Source organism: Oncorhynchus mykiss, chromosome 16 (genome assembly GCF_057628025.1).
Source record: "Oncorhynchus mykiss isolate SJ-2025 chromosome 16, ASM5762802v1, whole genome shotgun sequence".
NCBI classification, from domain to species: Eukaryota; Metazoa; Chordata; class Actinopteri; order Salmoniformes; family Salmonidae; genus Oncorhynchus; species Oncorhynchus mykiss.
Window position 1 is genome coordinate 16,775,980 of NC_143037.1, and position 16,521 is coordinate 16,792,500.

At 45.2% G+C, this 16,521-nt stretch overlaps 1 protein-coding gene across 50 annotated transcripts in view; it reads left to right on the forward strand.

The window, feature by feature from the left end:
* LOC110491462 (transcription factor 7-like 2) overlaps window positions 1-16,521 on the forward strand; it is a 114,132-nt gene that overhangs the window by 71,718 nt on the left and 25,893 nt on the right. Inside the window, exon 1 of one of the 50 annotated variants that reach the window (XM_090202075.1) lies at window positions 6,884-7,994. The exons of the other annotated variants lie outside the window; for them this stretch is intronic. Coding sequence (XP_090058201.1) covers window positions 7,992-7,994 — 3 coding nt within the window. The 5' untranslated portion in view covers window positions 6,884-7,991. Of the gene's footprint in view, window positions 1-6,883; window positions 7,995-16,521 lie in introns of those variants that run through there. 50 annotated transcript variants of the gene reach the window in all.

The window sequence follows — 16,521 nt, forward strand, 5'->3', positions numbered from 1 at the left end:
ATAGATTTATCCTCAGCTTCAAATAAGTCCGTTATCAGACTCTGTCATTCGCTCCTTCCCATTTTCCAGCTGCTAATTGATGTTTTTGATGTTGGCTAGAAAATTGAAGAAAATGTCATGTGTGAACCAGCGCGGAAGTTAATAAGATTGACTTCGTTGACTGAATTCACAATGAGCGAAGGGGAGGTGTGTAATGGGGACTTCGCCCGTTCGTCTTCCAGGGTGGGGGGGGGGGGGTGAAATTGACACCCTGCATGCTGTAGGCCTAAAACGATCGATATGGAAAGATGGAGCATTTGGGATGGTTTTCCCCCCCTAATCTGGATCTCTTTTTTTAGCTGTATTTTTTGTGTGCTTTGTTTTCCCACTTTGCTCTATGGAGTTGCTGATTCGTGCGCATAAGCAGCTGTTTATCCAGAGGGCTCCTGCCCCGGACCAGGCCTAACAATTCTGTGGAATCGTCTCCCAGGGCGCCCCCCCCCCCCTCCCCTCGCTCCAAACAATGCTCGTTCTTAATGCTGTTTTGAGTCTGAAAAGGCACAGAGCTTTAAAAAGGTAAGATTAAGATATGGCCAAAAGATGCACCGATATCAGTTAGGGTCATTGCATATGCTTGGGCGATGTGTAACAGAGCTCAAACCCAAATCCCCTTGAAGAAAAGGATCGAAGCACCACCGTGGTTGTTCCATCTTGAGCCGTTTATCTAGTCTTGGCTGAAAGCCGAGTGCAGTCCCTCGTTCAAAAATTCCCTCCATATATTTTCCGTTGTCGTTTTATTCGTTCTCTTTATTATCATTATTATTTTGTAACTTCGGAATAAATCGGCGTTCCGACCTTTTTATTTCGATTGGCGTTACTGTGAGGTGTTTTGGGGTTTCAGAGTTTTTAATTAGGGTGCGGATTAGCCGTGTTTGGTTCAGCGCCTCAGATTATTTCCCCCTGGTCTTTAGGGGACTGAGCTAAAAACCCGAATACGGCCAGTACCCCCAAGCGGTCCTCTTTTTGAAGACACGGAACAAAAAAAAGTGCCCTCCGCTAGCGTTAGGCCCTCCGAGGATCGTGGGTAAAGGACATTATTCTCGGAATAGCCAATTATTTCCACTGGCAATGATCGGTTAGTGCTTCTTTCCCCCACCCCTCCAAACCCCCCCCCCCCACCCTCAACTCGCCATTTGAAATGCTAACACAATGAGATATTTTTCTATTGGTCCGTGTCCCTCGGCTAAGCCACTGCCGCCGGCAGAGAATTTCATCGACTGATGAGACCAGAGGCCCGATAAAAAGGTTACCTGTACGTGACATGCACTCCAAGTAGCTAGCGATACCTTCAACTCTAAAGTTCTGTAACTTTTATTAACTTTTATTTGACTTTTTATCGTTAGTGAGGCCACAGTGAGACCGCAAAGGCTAGACATGAAGCACGCCTTCTTGTTACTGTTTACTGAAAAACTGAACAATGTGACTACTGCTTTACTCTTCGTTTGATTGCGTCATTTTTACGAGAACCGTTTTCCGTTATTCCATTATACATTATACGTTTTTTTTATCGACTCGATTTTCAGTAAATGAGCTTTAATCAATTAAGGTGCTTTTCAGATGATAGTAGAAATATTTTTGCAAACTTAATGCAGCATTGACAATAATGTATTGCTCAATGAAATAGATACTTAAGATTGTTTATGAAAGTCAAATAAAAAATGTAAACGCATCATCTATTTGTTGTATTTTAATTTCACAAATTGTACTACCGAACGGTTAGTATTTATGTGTGTGTGTGTTTGTGTATATATATATTCATATATATATATATATATATAAATATGTAATTATTACATTTTTTAAAACAATATTATGCATTTAATTTTTTGCAGTCTTTGCACTGACCCAAGCTTTGTTTGGCTTGACTAGGTGAGAATGAAACAGTACAGGTGCACCTGTCACATTTGAACACTTCAGGTTTGGGTAAGGTAGGAAGGAAGAGAGGGGAGGAGGAATTGAGGCCTTTTCTCAAATTGTTAGTAAAATATATGTGGGCACAGAATAGGTATATATGGTTGCTGCAGTACTCCCAACCCTATCTTTCAAATTCACACACACACACACACACACACACACACTTTGCTGTCTACGAGGACTGAGGCATGTGTCTCCCCATGGCTGCGGCTTCATGACAACATGCCATTAGAAATAGCAGGCCTGTTGATCAATCCTGCCGACATGACAGCTTCGCGCCGCGAGGCCCGGCTCTTTGAGTACCGGTGCTGCGGCAGCACCCTCTCCCGTTTCTCCCCACTAATTGGTGAAAGTTCTCTTATATATGCTCGTGGCACAGGCCCCCCCTCTTCCTCCTGCTCCTCTTCTTCCTTTGCATTTTCTACCCTTCCTCTATCCATCCCCATGCATATTTTTGTATATATTTTTTTTACTTTAACATTGTCACAGTGGAAATGCTAACTTTTAGCTAGATAGTGCGAGTGGGTTAAGATAAAGGCTGCGTGTGCCGCAGGCGTTGCTCCTTCTGCATTTACTACGGTTCTAGTGCAGCTCGGGTTTGACGGGGACTCCTGGCACATCATCAGTGCAACATAGGAAGCATCAGAAGAAAAATATGTCTCTCATTGCTGATTGGTGATTTTACTTGCAGGGAGAATGAGGTCATGAACGTTAAAGCAATATTTGACATTGTCAATTCACTTGATATTGTTTGAAAGGGAACATTTGAAATGAAATGTTCTTCGTCAGTCAATATCATAATGTCATCAAATTCGGAACCAATTTAATTGTTGCCTTTCACAACAGCTGTATAGTAAGTAGCACGAGTCTTTTTACTTATTCAATTCATTGTATAATCTCTCTCCTGTTATCAAACAGAATTAAGTTGAACAGTGAAAAACGTCAAAACAATTGTCAGGTAATCTCTCTCTGTTGCCTGCCGGCTGTCACGGTAGTGCGGCGGCAGCGTTTTAATCCACCGGCATCTCTCCCATCAGTCTTTAACACCACCCACTCTGAGTCTCCTCTGGAGTAAATAAATGAGTGCGTGAAGGGGGGAGATAAACACACGTTAAATGTTTAACTGTCTCACATTTGTCATCTATTTACCCCTTCTTAATTAAACAGACACAGCTTAGCCCTGGCAGTCCAATGCATCCACATGCACACGCACACGCACACGTAGACACACACACACACACACACACACACACACACACACACACACACACACACACACCTCTTTAGCACTGGAGCCTGAGCACAAACACTGAGTTACTGATGATTAATTTAGTCGTTCATATTTATTTTACTCTGCCCTTTTAGGTTAGTCGAGGAATGGAGGCAGAACCTGAAATCTCGTACCTCTTGTGTTTACAGTGGGACTTGTTGATACCCATTTCCCATCTGCTCTAGTAGTGGAATGGAGAGAGCAGATAGGACTTCTTCTGAGTGGGTTAGACTCTGTTTTTTGTGTTAGGTTCATTAAAGTAGCCTCTGTAGAGGGTTTGCCCGGAAAAGATGGTGTTCCGTGGGCTTGTCTGGATTTGTTTATTATTCAGTATGTAATTGGGATTTAGTGTGAACTGAAAACATTAACTACTACCTCCACCCAGTGGCACAAAAGGAGAAAAAAATCCCAGGTATGATTGGCAGTGTGCAGTATCTAATGTGGGTGTGAAGACTTGCCTCGGGCGGGGGGAGAAGGAGGGGGGGTTCTACCACACAATAGCATTGCTAGATTTAGCATTCTGCATTGTTCCTCTTATCCTTACACTATTTCATACTGTAAACTCGGTCAGGATCCTCATTATCAGCAGTGAATTGTAACGGTGACGTCTTTAGAAGCGGCAGCAGAGCCGTGAATGTGACTTTTTTTTATGCATCGTAGCATGCAGTCAAACTGTGTGTGTGTGTGTGTGTATTTTCATGCAAGTGTTTGTGTGAATCAGCAGGGAGATCTGCACCACTGTAAAAGCTACTGTATTCTCCATGTTAATCATTCCCTTAAATCTGCTGCAATTAACCGTACGTGTGGTTGTACAGTAGTGGTGTGCCAGGTTTCCATGCTGCCAGAGAGAAAGAGAGAGCCGGTAGTAAAGCCCGGGCCTCGGGTGAGTGGGAGAGAGGAGAGTAGAGGAGAGAGGAGACGAATTGGGGGTTCCTCAGAAGCCCCTTCTCCAGATCCGAGGTGGGATCAAAGCGGCATGTTTTATGTGGCTGGTGCGAGACTTTGAAGTCCCCGAGTCACCTACAGCACTCACTTCATCAAGTTCACTAGTGTCTTAATAGCAGATCAATAAGTTTCAAAGTCGGAGAGTTAATTTGATACTAGCGCTGATGTGATCATGCTGGGCCACAGAGCTGCCTGCTCTCCTCTCCTTCTCTTCACCGAGATTGGACCTGTTTTAGACTCTGAACATGCATTAAGATGTGGAGGGGTTCTCTGATAATTGTTTGCTCTTAAAGACCGACTCCGGTGAACACCTAATTAATTGGGTTGTGTGTCGGTGTCAATTACAACATGAATTATCCAATAAGAATGATTTTTGTGTAGTGTCTAATTTTGTTGTCCTTGTTGTTGTTATCATTATTATTATTATTATTCATAGACATAAACATTTATATCGATGTAAAATGACAAAATACTGTACATCTATAAGGAACACGCAATTATGTTGTAAAATTCCACATATATTAAACTATGACTGCTATGTTTGGAAAATATTCAAACATTTTAGAACTAAATGTTCTCCCATGTTAAAGTATAACTCTAAATATAGCAGTAGATTTAAACAAATATTGACATTTTTTTTGAAAGCAATATCTAAATATGATATTTCACACTAACCATAATACATCTCTTATAAAAATGACAGCTACATACTTTACTTATCTAAAAAATAAAACTCAATACAAACCACAGCGACGGCTTTTCGAGTCGCAGAAACATGTAGATACGGAGCTGCCGGTCCTAAGCTGCTTTCTTCATTTCCATAAAAGACACTACCATCTGTATTTTGGGGCGGTAGTGCTGGTGGGCTGTTGGGGTCGGATCGGCACCTTGAGAACAAAAGCCCAATTTAGAATGTTCATCTAAGGGTTGCTAATGGTATTAAATGTCCGGCGGGGTGGTCGGCAGGGGCCCGACACTCCAAGGTGCCCCCAAAGCTTGACCCCCAACCTGCACCAATTCACCGGGCCGGTGCCCCACATCTGCCATTTTTCGTACACACCCCCCCCCAGCACCATTTTACTATATTTCATAGTAGTAATTTTCTAGAGAAAAGAGAGTAAGTATTAACGTGCCCAAAAAAAAGCTTCAGACTTTTAACCGATAACTGGAAAATGAAAGCACGTCACAGAATGGTAGAAATTGTTTTTATCAAACGAGTTCGCTTTCTGTTTGTTCAAAATCTTACGCCTCAATGCATGAGAAGACAAAATATTTTTTTGGTTGCAGAATCTTTTTTTTTCAAAAGATGTTGGATTAACAGTAGGACTGAACTAATTGGCATGTTACCCGACTAATTTCTCAGCGAGGCAGGTGAAGGTAAGAATGCTGGTGATTACGACTTACGATTTGTTTAAAACACATTTTTATTACGACTTGGTATTATTCTGGCCAGTCTCGATCAAAACATATGTGACTATTCAGACCTGATGTTTGATGTACATCCCAGATTGTACGTAGTGCATTTGAGACTGGTAGGAAAAGGTTCTCTGGTTTGAGCTGTAAGCTGGTGGTTCTGATGGTTTAGGGAAAGGTTTTACTGGTTAATGTTGAAATGTTGGTAGCGGGTGGTGGTAAAGGCTGCATGTGTGGTCCATGGCAATCGGCACTGTGTCAGGCTCCGCGTAGAGTGCTGGAGGTCCAGGTTTTTGATGAATGTTTCATGGCAAATTTGTGCAGGAATTATTTACTATTCCGCGTCTGCAGCGCAATTCCTCTTCATTCCAACCCATGTTAAAAATCTCCCAGGAGAAAGTGTTCCGTGAGGATGACAGTAATGTCCCTCATAATTCAGGTTCTATCGAAAGGAGAGAAAAAATTATACTTTTTGAATGTTGTCACAGTAAATATTTGTAATTTGTGGTTTCGGTCCTTTCAGTAAAAAACGGTAAAAATCATTAGTCCGAATATTTATCTTTTTCTGACGTTCCTCCAGCTCACGCACAATGAAATCGTGATTCATTAAAAGTGTATTAATCTTGTCTCCAGGGAGGCGCCTTAAGATGATGTTGAGTCTTTTTCTTTAAATTGTTGTAGTAAAAAAAAACTCCCAGATTTGGTCCCTGTCAGTCAGAAATAATTGTGTGCTTAATCTTGTCCCTGATGGATGACTTGGAGTTCAGCAATGGGCCAGGTCCAATGACAAATACAATATTAATATTCATTAACTGCTTTGACAATGCTAATTTTGAAGCAGTAGTAAAGGGCCTTCCAAAGTTAGCGGCCAAAGCATCAGAGCTGCACAAGGTGGCAAGATAATTTACTGGTTTACTGAGCTGAATGCTTTTAAAGTCTAAGGAAGGGGGAAAAAGCTGGGTACCACAAACAAAATACAAGGGAAAAGGAAAAAGTTCAGACGCATTGGAAACCAGGACTGCGGAAGTAATACGATCAAGAGACGGGGAACAATTTGACACCTCCGATGCCGCATCTTTGAGCAAATTTTTTTTTTTTTTACAAAAATTTGAAACCCCAAAAAAATAGCATAACATGGTAAGTCAGCACATTCTCCTTTTTGTTTAATCTTTTTGATCGTTTCAATTATCGCCATTTGAAGATCAATAGTCATTTTTTTCTGCTATGGTTGAAAGGCTCACAGCGGTGGTATGGTGGATGGTCTGAACATGGCTTTAAGAGTGGGCTTCCTCTCTTCAAGCCACCAGTTGGCCGGGCTTCATTTCCTTTCGCCAGTTTGCTAGGAACCCGACCGGCTTGTTTCGATGTATTAGTATTTTTGTTATTGTTAACGGCTGTTGTTAGCTTGTCTTCTGGCTTTGTTTGACTTTGGAGTCGGGGCTCTTTTTTCTTCTCGCTTGTCTTTAGAGATTACAGGAAGACAGTAGAGGTTGCAAAGCTGTAACAGTGCGACAGGTCTTTTGTTAATAAATGTCTGGTTGGTCGTTTGGTGTCGTTGTATTTTCCCGGGGTCCCTTCATGAAAATCTGGGGCTATCGGCGGGCAGGACCGGGGGGCAACGTGGCCACAACACCACACACTCGCTGCCCGATCGGATTACTTCCTTTGGCTTTTTTGTTGTCGTTGTTGTTGCCCTGTGTTGTTTTTTCATTTAGCGTTTTATTTAGTCCGACTCCTATTGAATGGAGCGTGGACGGCGTTGGGGATTCATGACATGACAAGGGACATTCCACTGCCTGAGTTTAGCCAAGTTAGGGCAACTCCTATAGAAAAGTCGAGTATCTTTATGTCTGCCAAGCCGCCGGAGGAAAGCCTCTCTCTCTCTCCCTATCTCTCACTTCTTTCTCTCACTTCTTTCTCTCACTTCTGTCTCTCACTTATTTTTATTGTTCTTGCAACTTATCAAAGAAAGAGAGATGGACACGAAAGAGCTTATTACGGGGGATATGAAGATGGGCCAGGGGGAGAGAGGGACTCCTGGTCAGATGCGAAGGAGAGCAACGCTGCCTGAGTGAGTGAGTGTGTGTGTGTGTGTGTCTGAATGAGGGGGCTGAGTGTTTTCAGCCCGGTTTGGGGCGCTTGCTCTCTCCTCTGTCGGACCTGGATGTGTTTGCCATTGCTGGCTGGTGCTCCACCGTTCATTTTGCCTCTTCTTTGGGCTGGTGTGTTATTGACTCAGCCGATCGGGCGTTTGGTTAGCGAGGGGCTGTCGTAGATGGGGTGCTGCCCCCCAGTGGATTAGGGGATGACATGGTGATGGGCGTCTTGTTGTAGTCTGTGCACTGCCATGAGCGCCAGCATGCTTGTTTTAACCAGGAACCGAGCAGCATCCCAAATACAGCTCTTTTAAATGGTAAGACTTCAACATTATTTATTACCTCCTTTGCTTTCTTTGTTCAACTAATGTGAGCGTACTTTAAATCTGGCTTTAAATATAATTATTTCATTGGAGTTTGTTGACATTATTGTATGTCTTCCATTTGGCAATTTATAATCGTTTAGTTGCTAAGTGACAGGTTGAAAGGAAGTGTTTGATTGCTTTGTCTGACAGTCTGACAGGGTTTTTTCTAAGGCAACACTAATCTTAAATTATATGTATTATTTTGTCAAAATAATCATATTGATATTGATATTAAATCATAACAATTATGATTAAGGTAATGAAAACAGTGAAGCTCTCCGTACAACCTTTAATTACTAAATATCATGTCTTTTTTCTTCAGTTTCTTCTAATGCATTTATATATATATATTTTTTTCGATCTATTTTTGATAGTTATTGTTGTCAAATAATTTAGCTTTTTTTTTTAAATGAATTTTAAATAATGAAACTCAATTTCTATTGTCAGTACATTTTCTATGAAATCAATTAACATGGTATGTAGATTAGGAGCATCTCTTGGAGTTTATGCCAGTCATTTTCATTTAGTGTCCAGTCTTATATTCCTCATAGTTAAGTCCAAATGAGTGGGATTTGTAACGGTCTCTGTCCATTGTTGTCTATTCCGGTGTTCTCTCTTTCTACAGACTTTCCTCTCGGTCATTTCTTTTCTTGCACACGTTGTAGTCTAGTGCGAACGCCGGAGACAGTGGAGTGGGATGGAGGGTCTTTTTATTTCTCTCTTTCTTCAGAGTCGTCTGTTGCCGTTGTGGCCCGGCGGATTGGGAGCTGTCCATCATTTGCGGGCGAACTGGCAGTTTACTTAAGAGAGGGCACATGGGACAAAGGAGGTCGCGGGAGTGTGGCGGCCGAGTTGAATGGAGGGAGGGAGGGCAATTAGCCGCCACGTTGTGAGGGGCTCATTTACTTGTCAAGCCGGAGCCTCGTTGCTTTTGTGGGAGCCGTGTAAAGGACATTCCCAGGGCTTTGTTTTGGCATTAAGGGCCTCAGGACTGCCTGGCGGAGGCCAGAGTAGAGCAGGGGTAAAAAAGAGAGAGAAAGAAAGTGAAAAAACATATTGAAATAAAATAGTTGGATAAAAGCCATACGGTAGGTTTTTGTTGTTTCCGTTGTTGTCTTATTGTTGCTCAGATTTTGAAATATACTGGACCACCTTTTCAGTTGGCCCTATATTTAAAATACATTTTTTAGATTCACTATCACAAGGTAAAATTAAGTGACAATGTGTTTGGAATATACTGTCGGCCAATTCCACCTATTTGTTTTGTCACTAAGTAATATTGCAATGATATAATTATAGATGTATTAGAAACCAACCTTTTATATTTAAAATAAAATATTGAATTAAACCTTGGTGAAGCAGGTTGTAGTGCAAATGAGTTAATTCACCCTGCGTGTTAATTGGTTTCTACGTCTCCGAGGTATGCTTGCCCTGGTCATACGCCCTAGATGTGCTAAGAGTCTGCTAAGAGATGGGGACAGGAGCATGGTTGTGGGGCCCGAATATTCAGAGGAAATGATCTCAAGATAATAATGTTTAAGAGAAGGAGTACAGTGAGAGCAGTAGGGGGTGTGGAGGCTTTAGGCCTGGTTGATCTCCTCACACGGAGAGGTCAGAAAGAGTTAGGGGTGGAATCGTCCATCCTCCCATCTTCAGTATTGTTGGACAGGAAAAAACTGAACGAAAGCCCCATGCAGATGTCACGTCCGTGTCAAAGGGAAGACAAATACCTTTCTTTCTCGTATTCTCCTTCCCCCCCTGGAAAGTGGGGTTGGACAGGGGACTGTCAGTATCACACGGATAAGTGACTGTTGGCCACACGTTGCTGAGCCTACCCTCCCTTTGTGGAGGTTGTCGTGTCTTGTTCTTTTTTTGTCCCCCTCTCTCCTCTTTGTCTTTTTCCTCTTGCCTTGCTGGCTTTACCTTGTTGTAGCCAAAGCTTTTCAAGCCGCCAGTTAGACTCTGGGCATCCTGGAGGGACCGCAGAGCCCACACACACACACACACACACACACACACACACAGATACAAGCGTGCAATCTGGGAGTTGAGTAATACCACGATTTTGTTGTGTATATTGTGTCTTGTTTGTTGCTTGTGGGAACACTTCTCTGCACTGCCGGGAAGCAGCACTTGATCTTTTTTCTCTCGCCTCGGTTCGTGTTCTCGCTTTCATTTCTTCTGACCGGCACAAACTTTCCTGAGAGAGGAGGCTGCGAAGGGCTGCTGAGAGTGGTGGAGGGAGCGGAGGATTCCTCAGGCTGTTTTAGGGGAGGTACGGGATGGGGGGGGGGGGGCAGACCCTGAGCCCCATCCATGGATCTACAGAGACATACGCTTGTGGTACCTCCAGTCACAAAACCCCTTGAACAACAGACCCGTCGTGTGGCGATGAGGATGCCTCAGTTTGAGGGACACGCACGTGCCCCGCTGCACACCCTCCAGTACTTTTGGGGGACGAAGAACTGAGGTCTAAGAAAAGACGAAGAAGAAGAAGAAGTAGAAGAAAGAGAAGGCCGTGGTAAGGGAGTAGAAGTGGGAGGAAGGAGAAAGGGAAGGCCGTGGTAAGGGAGTAGAAGTGGGAGGAAGGAGAAAGGGAAGGCCGTGGTAAGGGAGTAGAAGTGGGAGGAAGGAGAAAGGGAAGGCCGTGGTAAGGGAGTAGAAGTGGGAGGAAGGAGAAAGGGAAGGCCGTGGTAAGGGAGTAGAAGTGGGAGGAAGGAGAAAGGGAAGGCCGTGGTAAGGGAGTAGAAGTGGGAGGAAGGAGAAAGGGAAGGCCGTGGTAAGGGAGTAGAAGTGGGAGGAAGGAGAAAGGGAAGGCCGTGGTAAGGGAGTAGAAGTGGGAGGAAGGAGAAAGGGAAGGCCGTGGTAAGGGAGTAGAAGTGGGAGGAAGGAGAAAGGGAAGGCCGTGGTAAGGGAGTAGAAGTGGGAGGAAGGAGAAAGGGAAGGCCGTGGTAAGGGAGTAGAAGTGGGAGGAAGGAGAAAGGGAAGGCCGTGGTAAGGGAGTAGAAGTGGGAGGAAGGAGAAAGGGAAGGCCGTGGTAAGGGAGTAGAAGTGGGAGGAAGGAGAAAGGGAAGGCCGTGGTAAGGGAGTAGAAGTGGGAGGAAGGAGAAAGGGAAGGCCGTGGTAAGGGAGTAGAAGTGGGAGGAAGGAGAAAGGGAAGGCCGTGGTAAGGGAGTAGAAGTGGGAGGAAGGAGAAAGGGAAGGCCGTGGTAAGGGAGTAGAAGTGGGAGGAAGGAGAAAGGGAAGGCCGTGGTAAGGGAGTAGAAGTGGGAGGAAGGAGAAAGGGAAGGCCGTGGTAAGGGAGTAGAAGTGGGAGGAAGGAGAAAGGGAAGGCCGTGGTAAGGGAGTAGAAGTGGGAGGAAGGAGAAAGGGAAGGCCGTGGTAAGGGAGTAGAAGTGGGAGGAAGGAGAAAGGGAAGGCCGTGGTAAGGGAGTAGAAGTGGGAGGAAGGAGAAAGGGAAGGCCGTGGTAAGGGAGTAGAAGTGGGAGGAAGGAGAAAGGGAAGGCCGTGGTAAGGGAGTAGAAGTGGGAGGAAGGAGAAAGGGAAGGCCGTGGTAAGGGAGTAGAAGTGGGAGGAAGGAGAGAGGGAAGGCCGTGGTAAGGGAGTAAAAGTGGGAGGAAGGAGAAAGGGGCCGTGGTAAGGGAGTAGAAGTGGGGGAAGGAGAGAGGGAAGGCCGTGGTAAGGGAGTAGAAGTGGGAGGCAGGGAAAGGGAAGGCCGTAGTAAGGGAGTAGAAGTGGGAGGAAGGAGAAAGGAAAGGCCGTGGTAAGGGAGTAGAAGTGGGAGGAAGGAGAAAGGGAAGGCCGTGGTAAGGGAGTAGAAGTGGGAGGAAGGAGAAAGGGAAGGCCGTGGTAAGGGAGTAAAAGTGGGAGGAAGGAGAAAGGGAAGGCCGTGGTAAGGGAGTAGAAGTGGGAGGAAGGAGAAAGGAAAGGCCGTGGTAAGGGAGTAGAAGTGGGAGGAAGGAGAAAGGGAAGGCCGTGGTAAGGGAGTAGAAGTGGGAGGAAGGAGAAAGGGAAGGCCGTGGTAAGGGAGTAGAAGTGGGAGGAAGGAGAAAGGGAAGGCCGTGGTAAGGGAGTAGAAGTGGGAGGAAGGAGAAAGAGAAGGCCGTGGTAAGGGAGTAGAAGTGGGAGGAAGGAGAAAGGGAAGGCCGTGGTAAGGGAGTAGAAGTGGGAGGAAGGAGAAAGGGAAGGCCGTGGTAAGGGAGTAGAAGTGGGAGGCAGGGGAAAGGAGAGCAGGGGGTTATGTACCCGCGGTATGGCGTTTTAGCGGGGCCGGAGGAGAGGGGCGCCAGAGGAGGAGTCCTCGCCCCCGGGCTCTCCCTCCTCCAGCAGATTGGCTGCTGGCATCTCAATCTCAGTGGCTGGGTGAGTAAAGCACACTCCCCTGCCTCTCTTCATCTCCCTTTCTCTCAATTCCTGTGCTCCATCACTTTTTGTTTCCGTTGAACTTTGAGGATCAGATGATGGTTGGTGTGATTAAGGGGGGCCCAGGGGGTATTCCCCCTTACTGTAAGTGCAAACTGGTGGTCATCTGCTTTAAAGTGGCTTTAAAGAGTGCTTTTTCCTTTCAAATATTGTAACTCTTAACCTTTTTTTTTTGGTGTCTGTGTGTGTTTCTGTCCGGGGAGGGGGTTCTTGATCTTGATGTGTGTATGGGAGGTGTGTGTGGGGATGTGTTAATGAGCAGTGTACATTTACTGAAATAGTCTGAAAACAGGAAGTAGCAGCATTGGAAATAATTGTGCTTTTTGCCATTTTGTTTTTAAATCTATAAACAATTATTTACTAACACATTTACATTTAAATAGTTATTTCAATATTGCATGGTTATTCCTCAAAATATCACATCTCGTTATCCAGCTGAATAGTATTTCCTAGACAAATAATTACATGATTATGCTCACGTCTAACCATGGAATGTTAAATATAATTGAAATAACCCACAAATTATCATATTCCTCTGTTAATTTTGCAGTCTAATTCAAAATTATAATTGTCTCTTTCAACTGAAAATGTGAGGCGCTGATTGCATTTCAAAAGATGACAGAACTCGGTGTAGCTCTTGTGCTGCGTAGAGACACCTCTTCACCTTAGGTAGGAAAGCTCAAGAGATGTTTACGTTTTAACGGGAAAGCATAAACACACACAGCATTCATATTGCTCTTGTATGAACCTCAAAATTTACGACATTAAAATCAATGTCAGACAATTATTCATCAAAAACACATCGACAAACGTTTTGTGTAAGATATATTGGGGAATGTAAATTTGACAAATGAAAGACTTCGATATGAAAGATTGAATGAAGAGAGATGGAGAATGAGAGCAAAGGCTTTTTGCCCAGATAATATTTTTTGTTCAGTTTTGTGATCAGCAGCATGCAGCAAAGTGAATAGATTAAGTTTTAAATATACTGACTCGGTCTCTGGGGCAAGACGCTCTGGACTGGGCTGCTTTCCCCACTTTCTGGAATAGCATTTCTGATCGCCTGGCGCCTTCCTAAATTCTTTCATTTTTTCCCAACGCAGCACTGAGATCCTTTAATGTTACGGACAGATACTATTTTAGTGCAAACACGACAGTGAGAGTTGGTTTCACATGTAAACAAAAGTATGTACTTAATGCTGTAGAAATGTTCCAGTTTTAACTACAATATGGTGATCTAATTGAATGTTTTTACTGCTAACTGTGAGAGGGAAAATGTAGTTACTGGAAACAGAGGTGGGAAATGAGCATCACTTGGAGATTAGAATATTTTTGCCTGGAAGGGGCACTCTGAGGAAGAGGAAGGGGCACTCTGAGGAAGGGGAAGGGGCACTCTGAGGAAGAGGAAGGGGCACTCTGAGGAAGAGGAAGGGGCACTCTGAGGAAGAGGAAGGGGCACTCTGAGGAAGAGGAAGGGGCACTCTGAGGAAGGGGAAGGGGCACTCTGAGGAAGAGGAAGGGGCACTCTGAGGAAGAGGAAGGGGCACTCTGAGGAAGGGGAAGGGGCACTCTGAGGAAGAGGAAGGGGCACTCTGAGGAAGAGGAAGGGGCACTCTGAGGAAGGGGAAGGGGCACTCTGAGGAAGGGGAACGGGCACTCTGAGGAAGGGGAAGGGGCACTCTGAGGAAGAGGAAGGGGCACTCTGAGGAAGAGGAAGGGGCACTCTGAGGAAGGGGAAGGGGCACTCTGAGGAAGGGGAACGGGCACTCTGAGGAAGGGGAAGGGGCACTCTGAGGAAGAGGAAGGGGCACTCTGAGGAAGGGGAAGGGGCACTCTGAGGAAGGGGAAGGGGCACTCTGAGGAAGAGGAAGGGGCACACTTGAATGTTTTATGAAAATAGATCCTATCTTGCCAATAACAGTTATTGTGGACAATAATTTCATGTTGTCATGGTAATGACATCAGTTTGTGTGTTGCTTTTTTTGCGCTTATCAAAGTCCACAGACACACACTCCAAGCATTCCCTCTTTCTCTTTCTCTCCCTACCTCCCACACCCCTTGTACAGTTTGTGTTTTCTGCAAACTGGCACGTTTTGGGAGCAGTTCAGGGCCTTGGCAGCCGCTTCTGTTTGCTCTGGAATTTGTGGGCCTGCGAGTACCCCTATCCATCACTACGCTGTCAGCCCCCCCAACTTCCCCTCCCCGGCTCATCCCCACTACAGCTCATTACAGCCCGCAAGCCATTGTGACAACTCATCATATCATGACACAAAGGACGGAGAGACGCGCTAGGCCCCCCAGGGGCCACAAGGTCGCCACCTTCACATTTAGTCTTCAAATTGCCCTGCAAGGTGCCACCAAGCGGATATGCAAGGCCAACAGCTTTTCTCTGTCCTGCTTTTTCTCTCCAGGGCCTTTTTCTCTCTGTCCTCCTCCTGTCCCTTTCCTTCTGTCTCTCACAGGGCCCCTCTCTCTCTCTTTCTCTCTGTCCTCCTCCTGTCCCTTTCCTTCTGTCTCTCACAGGGCCCCTCTCTCTATTTCTCTCTGTCCTCCTCCTGTCCCTTTCCGTCTCTCACAGGGCCCCTCTCTCTCTTTCTCTCTGTCCTCCTCCTTTCCCTTTCATTCTGTCTCTCACAGGGCCCCTCTCTCTCTTTCTCTCTGTCCTCCTCCTGTCCCTTTCCTTCTGTCTCTCACAGGGCCCCTCTCTCTATTTCTCTCTGTCCTCCTCCTGTCCCTTTCCTTCTGTCTCTCACAGGGCCCCTCTCTCTCTTTCTCTCACAGGGCCCCTCTCTCTCTTTCTCTCTGTCCTCCTCCTGTCCCTTTCCTTCTGTCTCTCACAGGGCCCCTCTTGTAACTGTCTTTCCCACATATGTGTGGTGAAGTCCCCGGCAGGCCGTCATTGTAAATAAGAATGTGTTCTTAACTGACTTGCCTAGTTAAATAAAGGTTAAATAAATAAAAATGTTGTTTTTTTTATAATAAAAAAGAGTTTGATTAGCCTAGTTTCCTCTTATTTATTTAAAGAAGTTTGTAACTAGACTAATTGATAAGCAATACATCATTAAAACATAGTTACTGACTCATACGTACCATTTGAACGTCAAATACCACTTGATATTTTCAGATCCAAAACCATGGTCAGTTGAACCATAGAGCACAAGGCAGTAAATCAAATCAAATGTATTTATAAAGCCCTTCATACATCAGCTGATATCTCAAAGTGCTGTGCAGAAACCCAGCCTAAAACCCCAAACAGCAAGCAACACAGGTGTAGAAGCACGGTGGCTAGGAAAAACTCCATAGAAAGGCCAAAACCTAGGAAGAAACCTAGAGAGGAACCAGGCTATGAGGGGTGGCCAGTCCTCTTCTGGCTGTGCCGGGTGGAGATTATAACAGAACATGGCCAAGATGTTCAAATGTTCATAAATGTCCAGCATGGTCAAATAATAATAATCACAGTAGTTGTCGAGGGTGCAGCAAGTCAGCACCTCAGGAGTAAATGTCAGTTGGCTTTTCATAGCCGATCATTATTAGAGAAAGAGGTTACCTAACCAACGCTGTCTGCCCTACATCAGCCCCAGTGCGTGAGTGGCTGATGGGAAAGCCTTGGGGTCAGGGGGTCGGACAACGATGCTGAGTGAGTGTGACACTGCCTCTTCCGTGGCAACCAGAGAGCCTGCACACAAACACACAGGCCCTCTCTCCGTCCATACAGCCCAGACACTAGTGAGGTCACCACCAGGGGTCAAGACCCTGAGCCCCGCGGCTGTCACTCGCACCGATGGGGTTCGGCGTACGGACGCGTACGCTCATGTCGACACGCACGCTCTCACACATACTCACTTTTCTCCAGGGAAAAACACAGCTCTTTCTTGGCAGTGTGAATCATTTTTGTATTTTCTGTATTTTAATGAAGTAGTGTGTGTGCGTGCGCGTGCGCGTGTGTGTGTGTGTGTGTTAGCCATTCAGCAGTTGGAATTGCTGCAGGATACTTTGGTTCAGAATGAACATCAAGGAACAGCAGTGTATACAAAGTCAGAGGATTGTGTGTGTGTGT